Source organism: Antennarius striatus, chromosome 12, assembly GCF_040054535.1.
Source record: "Antennarius striatus isolate MH-2024 chromosome 12, ASM4005453v1, whole genome shotgun sequence".
Classification (NCBI taxonomy): domain Eukaryota; kingdom Metazoa; phylum Chordata; class Actinopteri; order Lophiiformes; family Antennariidae; genus Antennarius; species Antennarius striatus.
Window position 1 is genome coordinate 14,331,111 of NC_090787.1, and position 14,149 is coordinate 14,345,259.

Genomic DNA, 14,149 nt, shown 5'->3' on the forward strand with positions numbered 1-14,149 from the left:
GATCGTATGACGCAAATCACACCCATGCTGACAATTGACTGGTAGTGGCATTCATCTAATGTTCTAAATGAGGCAAAAATAGATTCAGAGTAAAATCAACCTGAACAGAAAACCACCACATATCTGACATTCACACACCACCAATAATCTTTTCACACAATGTCTACAAAATGATCCCTTCAGCTACAACATTCAGTGACACTATTTTTAGATATGGGTTAGAGAATAAGAAGAATTGTTTAGTTTGGTTCTCATGTTAGACGAGAAAACTGACACATTACCTTGAAATCTCAGGATTCTTCCTTTTCCAAACGGCATGGGCAGGTTCAAAGGGACGTAATGTTCGTGGTTACACACGACACGGAGGAACTCAAACCTGAACTCAAACAGCGTCTGCATTTAGAAACAACAGAAATCACAGACATCACAACACAACTTCCACCCTCAGAACATGTGGAGCAGAGAACGCCATTCTCCATTGGGGAGATATCAAGACCTTTTCAAGTTACCTTTGGGTCTCCAGGCATAAAACAGTTAATGTAGTTGTTGATCTGCTTGAACACAAAGCCTCTGTCCATTAGATTGAAACAGCGCTGCGGAAAGACAAGGAAAAAACAACTCTGTAATGTATATGGTGGATAAAAATAAAACATGTGAAGCACAGGATGAAGTGAATGTTACTCCTGACCTTAACAAAGACTGCCAGGCTGTGGTTGGCATTCCTGGCAGCATCCAGATTGTCTTTGTATTTCTGTGTGATGTGTGGCATCATCATGTTGACCAGCGTCTCCACGGTGTGATGGAAGGATGCTGAGAAGCGCTGATTCCTGGACAACTAGAGAAGAGAGTACGCTGCATTAACATGGCTTAGTTTAGACGTACTGCTGCCAAGGAAGCACAACTTCAACCGGACAAACCTAAAGCTCTAATCAGCTCACAGATGAAGAGTACTTTTGTATTAAAACTACGATACAGTTCATTCATTCTGAGACAATGAGCAATTGTGTAGCACTGAGTCCGTATAATTTCATTAAATAGGCACCATTTATTTTCTTCTAGTCCAACGTTTTTAATCACGTTCAAAAATCCAGAGCATATACTTGTGCCTCAGCACACAGCTAACAAGTGACTACCTGCATGTGTATACTGCCTCATCATCATGTCACATAACACTTCTAGTGGGTTGTACTCTTAATTGCAGTAAAATGATTTGATGACAACAACAAAAACACAAGATCACGCCAGCCGCAGCTTCTCTTCTGGAGCGTTTTTTTTCTTGCTTCCACTGCAGCCTCAAAACATTATTGCGGTGAAGGTTAAACACAGGAATGTGGATGCTTATGGGAAATGAACCGGCGCAATCTATTAAACAGGACCGCATGTGGATCGGTTATGCTTTGACTGCGGTAGTGGGGCTGTCAGCTACAGCACATAAGCTGTACTGGAACACACAGGAACAGACATCCCTGAGCCAGTCAAACATGTTGAGGCAGACATACCTTCACTTTACAGCTTTGTATCAGGTACTGAGCCATGGACTTGACTAAGGCTTCAAAGAAATACCAGGAATACTGCAGATGACACAAAACATCAATCAGCGAACAGTATAAAGGAAATTAATATCAGCTTTAATTATAGAATTTAATTACAGAAATCCTTTCAGGAATTTAAATTTGTCACCTTGAGAAGCTTGTTACATGTGAGGAAGTCTGTGGAAGGCCTCAAGATGGCGGTCATGGCTTTAGCCAGCTCCTCGTGCACCGTCCGGGTGGTGGTGGAAGTGTGGGGCTCAGTCCTGAATACAAACTGTACCACACACACGTGGCTATGAGAATTCAGTACAGTACAAACACACCGTATGGACAGCCAGCTGCGATACAGGAACGTTACCTTCATGTATGACCTCAGGTAGTGCTCCAACCCCTCCTCATGGCACTGGGCGACAATGTGAATCATGACTCTATGGGAAAGAAAATAAAATCATGAGTGAGGAAGTGGATCTAAAGGAGCCTAAGCGACAAGTTCACACAGCCTTCAGGCCGGATCAGGTTCACGTCACCCTTTCAGCACACCTTTCAGGGTCAGATAACTCTTTGTGTACAACTTGATACGGTGGCGTGGAGTGACCACGCTGCTAAGCTTGCATCCATATCCGCTCTTTGTGATGAGGCGGGCCGTGGCGATTTCCAGCCAGTGACTGTCAAGGTTTGAAGGTCGCTGCAGTGTGTTTTTAGGGACGGCAGTCCATTATTTCTTATTTGTTGTGATGTTATCTCTGCAACTCCGAGCTGTTCTAAACCTTCGACTGTTCATCATGATACTTCTACACATTTTAAACTATTGATATCCTTCCTAAAGAAGCTTCCTCCACCAAGGGGAGAACTCCCAGCATGCCTGCTGTTGTGCCAGCTGACTGATGTATTCCTTCACGATCATATGTTTCTCTCATAGTTTTGTAGCACTGACCTACTGTTTAAAAGGTGAGGACATCACCATTAAACCACGCAGCTGCTTACAATAAATGTGATGTAATTTATGTGTTATATACAAATAGATAAATGGAATAAGAAAGTTTAAAGAAATAAAATTTCCATTCTAATCTAAAGGAAATGTACATTTTAAGTCGGGTTTGGCCTTCAGGAAACTTACCTGGTGACGTTGACAGCTACATCCTCCTGGGTGGCACTGGTTAGCACCCTAAACAGCTGATTGAGGGTGGTGGGCAGGAACTTGATCATGACATGACTCTCCATGGCATGCAGACTCTGAGAACAAACCATCACAAAGGGTGACATGTGGAACGGCTGTACTGATGTATAGTGATGGGAATCAGGTGGAATCAGGGGCGTTGACTTCCTGCACTACTGGAACCTACAGCGCCTCGTGCCTCAGCTGAACAGAACACGACAGGATGCCGATGGCGTTACGTAACTGCTTGTGTACTGGAATCTACCACTGGTTCTGCCAAGTTATCCGGCAGACGTGTTGCTGGATCTGTTCGGCCATTGTTTGTGTTACTGTTATGTTGATGTTAGAACCCAAGAGCTGCATTAGACCACACCTTGTCCTCAATGTCAGAACTGTGAGTGGAGGAAAACAGCAGTAGCTGAGCTACTGGTTCTACAGCAGCAGGTCATAGATGTCTGAGTGAGTAACTGCCATGATCTTTACAAAAAAGATCCAGTTAAATTCTGTCAAGCTCTGGCACCAAGTAACACATTAATCTGCTTGTGATCCAAGGAGTCACTCTGATACATCCAATCAAGAGTGACCATCTGAAGCTTCACAGTAAGGCTGATCAAGTGTGAAACCAATTATAAATTTTTCTTTCCTGTAAAAAATACAATATATATACAGTTTTAACATTAAACTACTGCATTGTTGCAGAGATGTGCTCTCAGGTATCCTGTGCATGTCAACACTGAAATGCTACCTGCATCACATCTATAAAGCATCTCTCAGGAATGCAGGGTTAGAGTAACAAGTTGTGTTTTAAAGACATAACGTTCAAAACGTGTGTTTCAGAATAGAGTAATGTTTAAGTATAGGAGGCCAAACAAATATTATGTATTTATTGGTATTTAAATCAGTGTTAGCATTATGTTAATCCTCCAGTTCTTATTGTTTTACCTTCAGGTATTTGACCAATTCTCCTCCTGATCCGTGGGGTGCAAGGGCACTGCTCTGACAGTGATGAAAGAAATTGTGCAAATGTTGATCCTAAAAGGAAAGCAAACATGATCAGGATACATACAATTATTCTGCAAAGATACTTGTTAATGCTCATTTTGACGTGAAGCAGACGTCAAGGTTCCTTTAATTCAAAAACCAACCTGAGTGTAGACAGTGGAGACCAGGTGAGTGGACACCTTAAACAATGGCCTGCCTCCATCAACCCACTTGATTTCTGGGTTTGAATGCTGTAATGTAAATTAAGAATGACAATCACTCGATACCTCAGTAAAAACTCTAATTACTTCCATGGAAAAGGGAAAGACTGTGTTGCAGATTTTCAAAATTTTCTACCCCAAAATGCAATTTCAAATAGTGATAATAATGGTAATAGTCTGCAGATAAAACTCAACTTTCCACTAAAGACAGAATGAAAAGAAAGGATAAATCTGAGTAGCTGAAGCCAAAGCAGCGCTGCTTGAACGCGTGACGATGCGTGCTACCTTGGAGACGCTCTCCTGACAGCTGAGGTATCCAGCAGGCAGGTTGGCCGCCACAGGGATGTGGTTCTCGTTCATGATCACCCGCCCGTCCTTCAGCAGGGGGAGCCAGGAGTAACCCACTGAGAGAAGAGAATGATCAGCGGTCTGCCTGATGCTTCACGCCAATAACGACAACGCACCAAAACACTGATATCTAAAATAATGTGACTGTGATTCAGAGCTTTACCCTGAGTTTCGACCAGGTCTCTCTTTTTGGTGCTGGCTTTGCTGTTGCTGTCACAGCTGACATGGTAGAGGGTGAAGAGGAGATGGTGCTTCTCGTGGAGCTGAGTCGGCAGCTCAATCTTGTACTGAGGATAAAAAGCACAAAGAAACATTCGCTCACAGATCACACATACTTCAGCGTTTATCAAATCTGAATCCTAGAGGGGCGTGTCCTACCTCATCATAGAACTCTGGGTTGTGTTGGTGATGTAAGACTGCAGCAAAGGCATTTTTGGTAAACAGGGGTCCTCCAGGTCGACCATAGATGCACTATTAAAAAATGACAACGGTTAGTTCCTCTGATGGCCGGGGCGACGGAGCCACTTTTGGGACATGTCTGATTTTACCTTTAGTGAAACGGCATCTTCTTCATCTGAGTCCTTGAACTCAACACAGACGGCTATGTTTCTAGCCTGAGGTCAGAAATGATGAAGGAAGGAGAGGAGGAAAAAGTTTAGGGTCTGAGATGTTTTTATGTATTGAGCATCCTGAGAAATCTTACTCTGTGATACCTTTGCAAATGACTTTTGGCCGTCGTATTTCAAGTGCTTGGGGTAGACATAGAGGTGGTTGTTGTAGATGGTGAATGGCTGAGAGCATTTGGCTATGCAGGGCACAAATTCCTCCACTTCAAAGAAGATGTTGCTCTTCTCACTGACATCAAGCTGCTTCACAGGAATGTAGGATGATGTAACACAATCTATACCCAGAAGTGGGAGGGAGTGAGATTAAATAAACAGCCTGCAGACCATGTGATCAATCTGGAACGGCTTTCATCTCTCTCATTGGCTGCATGGAGCAAATTCAGAGGTCTTACTTGTCAGGTCAGGGGCGACGTTGTCGATGGTAACATCAAGGTTTCCGAGGATAACAGGCAGCTTGGCCATCTTCTCTGGCCTGAGGAAAGGAAAATAAACTCGAGTGAAGTCTTTTGCTATTGTCTACCAAAGATTAGAGTGAGCACATTCACCACATTTAGACATGTTCTTTTTTCTGAAGTTAAATCCATACGTGCATATTTTCCACATTGTCTTTCCAGAACATCTGCAATTCTACTCAGATAATTTATAAGACAAAGCATTCATAGAAGCATGACTAACTTTCTGAAATCAGCCAGCAGCTTCAGCATATCGTCATTGGACAGCTTGTTGCTGTCTTGTCTGTACAGAGCTGAGAAACGAGCGTTTTTGTCCAGCGTCCCTGAAGCGTCTTTGAACAAAGGCCTGCAGAAAGGAAAAGAAGGGTCAGGAACATTTCTTTTTGTCTCAAACAATCCTTTGATATATTATATATGAAATTCTCAAATGATGATTTCATCAGACAAAGATATACAGAACAGTCCAGAGCTAATAGTTAAAGCACCTTGCTGCCCAGGCAAACGGCATCCTATACTGGCCTAACCGGCTACATGCCAGCTTGGCGTTTTTCAGGACCTTCTGTGCCACCTAGTTGAAAAGAGGAACACACTGTGTCTTCAGCTTCATCGTGAAAAACAGATGGATCTCTGAGCTCGGTGCTGAATAAACTGTGGGAAACATGGACAAGCACCTTGGTGGAGTCTGAACTCTTCATGTACGCCTCGGCACAGTGGTTGATTCCCCCCTGAAGCACCTTCTCTATGCGAGCCACCAGGAAGATATCTGGGTGGGGGCAGGTTACAGAGAACACTCCCTGAGGAGACAGTTAAGGTGTTGGAATGTCCTCAGAGATAAACTCATATTTTATCTGGTGCATTTATGATTCAGTGTCAAATTGCAAAAATGAAATCAGGCTCAGGTATAGTGTTTATAATGTTTAGAAGCAAACATGCATTCTCTCAGAGCGACTCATGACTTACCTGCCGTGGATATTTCAAGGCCACCTCTGGTACGCCGTGAACCAAACGTTGCCCCTCAGGGTGGGTGTCCCCTCCCCCGTTCATGAACTGACTGGTGTTACTGGGCATCATGGCCCTCACGGACGGGTGGTTTAAGTCCACATGGAAGTCAGAGGAGATCTTCCTGCCATTCTGGATGTCAAACAGGGACAGGGTGACGTAAAACGGCTCCACCTGGAGAAGAAAAGGAGCAACAAAGACACACAATGATGATAAATATATATCTAATGTTGTCAATTGTTTGCAAGTCATTTCATGACACATTAAATATCGAAGAGTTATGAGATATTCACTTGCAGTGTTTACATTCATGCCTGCTTCAGGAAACTGATTGAACAAACTTTGAGTCTGCATGTGTATGTGAATGACGTCAGTGCATCCGTGGAGACAGAGCACATTGAGATGTCGACAAACAGATTCTTTTATGAGCAACAGCAGGACATCAGACTCCATTAAACGGATCGTTCACCATTACTGAGTCTGTAGCCTGGTTGCTGGGCCAACAGCAGTCTTTTAGCAGCTGACATAAAGAGGGGCAGACATCCGATTGCTCAAAAACAACCACCTCATCCCTGTTCCGTCCCGGTGGATAGTGATACTTCTGTTATTTAAGAACTGTTGTGGTAAAGTCTTACGTTTGTCGTCGGGCCTTCCTCGTTCTCTGCCACGCAGCTTTGCAGATTGAACGACAGGTCATTGCAGTTCACCAGAACGCGCTTCCCAAACTTCTCTTCAAACTGTTTCACGTCCGGCTCAATTCCTGAGAAATCTAGTTTCTGAAGACAGAGCAATGGGAGGCGTTGCATTCCATTTGGAAGGGCTGAGATGGATCTTACCACCACATGGGAATAAGTCAACTTGCTTTGCATGTTTTTACCTGTGTGTCAGGATCCAGGGTGAACAGCTTCAATCGCATCTCGCTTCTCATCCTGGATTCAATATCTCTTGCACTCTGAGGAGAATAAAGTAATTTCCTTATTTGGTTAAATTCACTTACTGTCCGACATGACTGGCACCCTGTCTGAGAGATTTCCACTTAGGTGGTTCGACATTAGAACATTATTGCACCCATCCGGAAACAAAGCTTCATATTTTACGGGCCGATCACGCTGAGCAGACGGGCTCTGGGGTGAGAGTCAGGTGGTACCAGCTTACATTTCAGCTCAGCTCACCGTAACCTATCAAGCTATTTCCCAGTTAACTGTTACCTGTATTTTCCACAGATCACTCTGTGCTGAGGCAGCATGAATATCCTTCTTTTAAAGCACCAAATATCTATTTCACAAAAGAAAGCAGCTTTTAATTCATCAGTGAGTAAATCATTAAAAAACCCCAGATGTTTCTGCACTCAGGAACCTTTAAACGTCTTGATGCGGGTGTCATTATATCAAACAAGAGTCAGCATTTTCCACTACAGGATATCTCACGCTGAACATCAATGGATGCACATTTAAAGGCCTGATGATTAATTTGTTATGTTGCACGTAATAAAATGTTGAATGGAAGAGGTCATAAAGCAGAAATTATTCTGTTTTTAGTTCACCATATGACAACTGGTCTCTGTTTAATGCAAGATCTGATCCCCAAAAACAGATGAATGACTGGGAATTCAGAAGTGTAATTAGTAACTCTTAAATCTTTATTCAAACCACATGTTTGTGTCTTCTAATGTAGACAGTTGAAGCTGAAGAAAGTAGGACCTACCTGAAAGCTGTCCATACTGCCAGAAGAACTGTCTGACCTTCCAAGATCATCATCTACAAGAAAATACAAGTATAATCATTGTGTGAAAGTAAGCCGAGGCCCTCGGAGAAAAAAACAAAACCATCTTATGTTGTAAAACCTGCTTAATTGCTCACTGAGGTGAAATTTTTCTAAACAGTAATTTAACTGCACAGCAGTTATTCCAGATTGAGGTGCAAATCCAGCAGGTCTACACTGAGTACTTTAAGGGATTTCCTCAAGCTAAATGATTTTTCCCTCTCATGCACGATTAATAAGGATTTGAGGGGTTAAGGTGGATCGGTGGAGCGTTTTGTGCAGAGGCATTCAGCCTCTTCCCTCCGTGGCTAAGCCTGTATGAGACCGGAGGTAAGCATTAAAAACTTGGGTGGTCCAGTATCACATCACCATGTTCTACACCAGACTGCAGGGGAAGGAAGACGTGAGCTACGGCTATCATCTCATAAAAACATCCTCGGCATCCCAGAGTAAATGCACTCAAATGATGAGTGAATTAACCGGATCTTCAAGTACGGCGGATTAAATTTCACAGAGAATGGCAGGAGAGTAGCTCACAAAATACCACAAGTACCACATCTATAATCAACTGTAATCAAGATTTAATAAAGATTAATGCATCCTTTTTAAATATTTAGGGCTGCATGACTGTTTTTTGCACTGATTGGTTTTTTTTTGGAACATGCTTTTTCAATTAATAATCATAATCTATCATATTGTCCAAAAGAATAAAGTCATTTCTTGAAATTACTATCATAATACTAGAACACATTCAACTTAAGAAGCAAAAAATTTACTTTACTTTCTTGAAGTGGTCCAAATTGAATGACTGAATACAAAAAAAACCCCTGAAAATTAATTTTCAACATTAACAGCTCTGCAAAATTCAGTTTACGTCACATTAAAGCTGCTTCCAGCTGATGTTTCTACAAGAAAAACAGAATTCCTCATTCAGAAGATGAATAATATTTTGACAAAAATGGAACAAAACACCATTTCATATTCTTTTACATGGTGGAAAAATACACACCATCATGAATGTCTCCATTCCTCTTCTCCTGCATGGCAATCTCAAAGCTGCTGTGCAAGATCTTGTTGAGGGTGTTGATCCAATCCTCCATCTCTCCCTCGCTGTCTGAAGCCAGCAGGTAGGTGCTCTTATCCTGCATCTTCAGCTCAAAAGCAAAACGCCGAACCTTGTTGTTCTGGAAGATGGATGAAAAGATCCAATACAGAATTGTTATTGGAATGAAGATTTTATGATTTCCATGTGTGTTGGCATCAAGTATCAAGTATTCATTTGTGGACACGGTGAGGCTGAAGGAAGGTTTTATCCCTCCATCCACAGCTAACATCAAACAGATTCTTGCTTTTATTCTGAAAATCATAACTCGCTTGAGTCTAATTTCACTTCTCACTCTCTTCATTTTGTTTGTTGGCTACCTCTTACAACAGTGCCATATTTACTAATTATCTTACCACAATAAAAGGTACCTAAGTGAGTCATTCTTTCCGCAAGAGATGAGTAGCTGAACTAATCTGATCTAATTTATCTGCCACAGTTAACAAAATGACAATGAGAGCTGGGGAGGGAAGGAGTGTTTCCATCTGTGCAACAAGGCCTCCAGCTCTGCCAGGACCCCAGCACAGATTTCTTATGTCACCGATACAGAATTTCTTCATTACAGCCAAATGACTGCAGAATCAGCCACGATTTGAGGTCTTTAATAAGAGGAAGAGAGAAAGCCATCTCACTACTGTAAGCAGTCAGGGGATTTTTATGCTGGGGTTATCGCTGTGGCTTGCATGCAATGTTGAAACAGCAGAGTGGGAGTACCTGGGAGGGAGACTTATTCACTGCTGAGCTGCACACATCCTTTAAGGAATGGACAGTTCAAGCAAAGTAGTATCCGTTCACTTACAGAAGGCAATGACTAGTGACAAAGAAAACTCCAACTCGCACCACATTACTGAGCCCTGGGCTTCACGTTAGCCCAACAGAAAGCTCCACACACCTGCTTAGTATGGGAGAAATTCTGTTTGTGTTTGACCAAATGTTGACCGCTTAATAAAATGCAGGAGAAGCAGCTTGAGGCTCATAATGACGTCACTCCACATACCATTACACTTTCACATCTGCACTTCCATTCATAGCTTTTCCTGCTGGTTCATGATCCTTGTAAACTCAGAAGAGCAGAAGACGCCAACTATATGGTCCAGAAGGAGTAGCGCAGCTGAAATATTACAGAGCCGACTAGCAGGAGGTTCATCGCGTCACAACCCGGCTAAAGGCTGGGTAACGAAGACCAGAACATATGAGACTCATTTAAAAAGGAACATACGGTAAAGATAAAATGAAAACAACAAAACCAGAGTGCTGACGGCAGAGGAGAAGCAGACCACTCTATCAATCTTTGCACGAGACCAGGAGAGCTGAACCACCCTGACAGCCCTACTACACCCAGCCGGCACTGGGAGGGTGGGGTCTGATCACAGGGTCACGCAAAATCATCATTACTGTATGACACTGTGCATAAAAGCGGTATTCCCATCACGGTTTGACCCCAAACATAAACCTACTCTAACCTAGAATTAATCTCTCTCATTATTGGCTGATAGTTGGGGATGTAAACTGATGGTTTTCTTCAGTATCTAGTTCAGCAACGTTTGAAGAAATGTAGAGTATGACACCAAACTAACTCAACGGAGCTTCAGCCACACTCTGAAGCTCTGTTGTGGCCACAGTGAAGTTTTGAGAGTATATCTACATGTATTTACATATTCTGAAAACTAGATCTGGAAAGCGACTTGTGCCCAGATCAGACCTAGATGTGTGGTAGAACTTATGGGGATAGAACTGTGTGATTTTAATATTGTAAGCATAACATTAAAGGAAAATATTGGCAAACAAATATTGGCAAAAACATTAAATCCTTGGCTGAGGCTATAATGTTTCCTTAACTTTTCCCATTTTTTCACTTTAAAATGATCAGAATAAATTCAAACACTGGACCTCACCTCTTCTGAGAAAACATTTGTCTGCACTGACATGCTGGTTTAAGTGTTGGATTTCTCTTCTATGTCTTTTAAGGTTGCTTTCATTATGAATGGATTAGAATTCCCCCTTGCTTTGTTATAAATCTTAAAAACCACAGGTTATTTACATGTTACGTAAAAAGAGGTCCAAATAATGGTTTTGTGCCATTAAATACAGTAGAACATTGCTGGACTGGAGTGAATCAGGAGGAACATTTTTATCTGACTTTTTTGACGATTGAGGAATGTAACGGAGTTGGAGGTCTGCGGTTGAGGACTGGGTGGTGTGGAGGTTTGTGGAGCTCAGGGGAGAGCACAGACACCACAATTAATGAATCCTCCAAAAATCTTAAAATCATTCAAACAGCAGTGGTATCCTTTTGACATTTTGGGCTGATAACCAATAAACATGTGATTCACACCAGCTGCTTCATCTGTAAATGCATGTTATTTCCATCTATTAAAATGACAGACAGGAGAGAATGCATCCAGTGAATCCTGGCCTGCACTCAAGATGTTTGCACATGGCATCGATTGTAAGGCAAATGGAAAATGCGCAAAAAGTGAAACCTCAGCATTCACCTTGTTTCACCAGCTGAGAGTCAGCAGCAAAGCAACACCCTGGAGAGAAGAGAGCTCAGGTTTCAGGAAAATGAACACGCCAGGATCTCACGTGAACTTTCCAGCAGCGGTCCATCAGTCAGAAACATGTGGTGAAATTTCACCTTATACAGCTAGTACATATGTAGAAAATACAAGAGGACGTTGCCACGTCTACTAGAGCTCTGTCTCAGTAAATGGTCATTTAACTTCCAGGAGGGACCTAGCTGTAGCATGTGCTACCACAGAACCAGGTGTCCATGCAGGTCAGGGGTCACTGCAGTAAAACAATCACTGTCTTTGAGAAGAAGATGAATATAACAAGCGTACCTGAACCACACCCATACAGGAGTCCAGGAAAATGGTTCCTTTGGGCTCTTTGGAGATTTTCTCATCTTTGTAGAAGTTCAGATTGTAAGATCCATCCCCAAGCTGGGTTAGATGAAAATATCTCCTCTTGAATGACTGAAACAAAAAGTGGGAAAAAAAACTGATGATTATCAGAAAACAATGACGTAAACAACAACAACAACAACTAAAACAGGTTTCAAAACTTAATTAACTGTCTGTCTTATTTTCTGTCAATGTGTTCTGATGTGGATATAATATATAATATATAATATATATATATATATAAAATATAATATAATACATAAGAATAATTAGACTCCTTTGGCCCCACTCACTGCTACAAATGCTATTTGAAAAGAGTCTACTATGCCCGAAGCTAAATAACCAATCAGAGTCAGTAGGCGTGTTTGATGGCGCGTCAATCACTCTAGTCCCTCACTACCCCAGATACCCTGTGTGGGGAGGGGCTTTGGAAGTGGGGGAGGAGCCCACCATGGAGGGAGGCGGAGCGAACCGAAAGCTCCACACACTTTTAAACCAAATCTGACAAAGAGCACCACAACATATTAGAATGAAAATAATGTTTCATTAAAACACCTTTTTATTGACTTTTTCCTTTAGTTTGTAAATTCTGTGTAATTTTTTTAGTTTTTATAGACAATGATATTCTTATTTATACTTATAAAATTTGTGGATGAAATGTATTTTGCCTGCACAGAAACACAGAAAACTTCATTTTTAGCTCCACACTGATTCAAATGATTACCATTTCCTGAAAATGTTGTCCTTTAATAAAGTAATTGATGAATCAGTTCAGTTTGGCCCTCACCACTCACCCTCATTGTGACACTGATGGCGCTGTTCATGTTGCCTTTATAAAGCCAGCCATGTTTGGAGATGCCACCTTTCTGGGATCCTAGGGAGGCTGTATCCTGCAGGAGACAAAGACAAAGGCATCAACATATTCTGCAAGGGAACGTTTATACTTCCTATATAACATTTTGTGCTATAATGTCTTTTTTCAAAAGTGCTGCTATATCTGAAAATGAAACAACCCCATAAATAAATAAAAAAAGTCACCTGTCAAATTAATTAAATATAAAGAACAACACACATCGGACAGTAAAAAGCGTTGGCTGATTTTGATTAAAGAACAGTGAACATGGCTTCATTTGGATATTTGTGCAGCGGCTCATTATGTATCACCAGTGCTTCTCAACACTCGTCCTCAGCCGTGCCTCACTGTGCAGACAACGTTTGATGTTGTGGTTTGAGAGGACACAGAGCCCAACGTGATGTAGGTCTGTCTCCGTCCAAACAAGCATGAGGAGGAATATTAAACAAACCGTTAGATTAAACACAATAAATATTTCCATCTTCGCAGCAGATTCCTGACGCATGGACCCAAACACCACACACACTTTCAGCATGAGCTCACATGCGACCAAACAAATGCTACCATGATCTACCGGCTATTGTGATCTGTAAAAATAAACCAATTAGGAGAGTAATGAAGGAAGAGGAGATGAGAACCATCCCTAAACCCCCGTTTTGGTTTAGATCAGCCTTGCATGAAGCAGAAGATGGGACATTTACAGTTACATTTCCCCAACTAGATTATATAATGACAATTTTGCACAAAAACAGTGAATAGCCTTTCAAGACCTATTAACCCTGGTTCAGAATCGCTTCATCTCCTCGGTCTAATGCAGCAAACAGGGCTTTTAATAGTCCTGGTTACAATTCTAATATTTCAAATAAGCCTTGTAAAGTGATCAAAAAAGCATCTGGAAAGCTTCAATTTCTGTTTCTTCTCATCAGTGTCTAGACAACATTCAAAAGGTAGACAAATCACTGGGTTTATACTCTCTGGACTCCAGTTCGCTCCAGAAAACCTTGCCAAGGAGGAAAAAAAAAGCAAAAAAACAAAAGTCAAAGTTTCACTTTGGTTTTTCAGCATTACAGTCAGAGAAAGTTGGAACTAAATCATGACATTTAGCATTTTAAAATAATAATTTATTATAATATTTTTTTCCGAAAAAGGTCACATTCTTTTTCTTTCATCTTGCTTGTTTAGAAAGCTCAAAGTGGCGAGTGAGACAGTCAC

General features: G+C 41.7%; 1 protein-coding gene across 7 annotated transcripts in view; it reads right to left on the reverse strand.

Moving 5' to 3' along the window:
• Nucleotides 1-14,149, reverse strand: part of zmp:0000001200 (dedicator of cytokinesis protein 9) — a 70,803-nt gene that overhangs the window by 13,892 nt on the left and 42,762 nt on the right. For 4 of the 7 annotated variants that reach the window (XM_068328405.1, XM_068328407.1, XM_068328402.1 and 1 more), the window contains 25 exons: nucleotides 12,879-12,974; nucleotides 12,022-12,156; nucleotides 9,086-9,260; nucleotides 8,020-8,072; nucleotides 7,193-7,267; nucleotides 6,951-7,091; nucleotides 6,277-6,489; nucleotides 5,988-6,110; nucleotides 5,802-5,884; nucleotides 5,540-5,662; nucleotides 5,257-5,336; nucleotides 4,952-5,139; nucleotides 4,787-4,852; nucleotides 4,617-4,709; nucleotides 4,402-4,525; nucleotides 4,173-4,294; nucleotides 3,834-3,920; nucleotides 3,631-3,720; nucleotides 2,650-2,765; nucleotides 1,891-1,960; nucleotides 1,681-1,806; nucleotides 1,500-1,571; nucleotides 689-835; nucleotides 510-593; nucleotides 282-393 (listed from right to left, as the gene is read on the reverse strand). In XM_068328405.1, the coding sequence (XP_068184506.1) occupies nucleotides 282-393; nucleotides 510-593; nucleotides 689-835; nucleotides 1,500-1,571; nucleotides 1,681-1,806; nucleotides 1,891-1,960; nucleotides 2,650-2,765; nucleotides 3,631-3,720; nucleotides 3,834-3,920; nucleotides 4,173-4,294; nucleotides 4,402-4,525; nucleotides 4,617-4,709; nucleotides 4,787-4,852; nucleotides 4,952-5,139; nucleotides 5,257-5,336; nucleotides 5,540-5,662; nucleotides 5,802-5,884; nucleotides 5,988-6,110; nucleotides 6,277-6,489; nucleotides 6,951-7,091; nucleotides 7,193-7,267; nucleotides 8,020-8,072; nucleotides 9,086-9,260; nucleotides 12,022-12,156; nucleotides 12,879-12,974 (2,794 nt within the window). The remainder of the gene's footprint in view (nucleotides 1-281; nucleotides 394-509; nucleotides 594-688; nucleotides 836-1,499; nucleotides 1,572-1,680; nucleotides 1,807-1,890; nucleotides 1,961-2,649; nucleotides 2,766-3,630; nucleotides 3,721-3,833; nucleotides 3,921-4,172; nucleotides 4,295-4,401; nucleotides 4,526-4,616; nucleotides 4,710-4,786; nucleotides 4,853-4,951; nucleotides 5,140-5,256; nucleotides 5,337-5,539; nucleotides 5,663-5,801; nucleotides 5,885-5,987; nucleotides 6,111-6,276; nucleotides 6,490-6,950; nucleotides 7,092-7,192; nucleotides 7,268-8,019; nucleotides 8,073-9,085; nucleotides 9,261-12,021; nucleotides 12,157-12,878; nucleotides 12,975-14,149) is intronic. The other 3 variants (XM_068328406.1, XM_068328409.1, XM_068328403.1) reach the window with 1 other exon arrangement.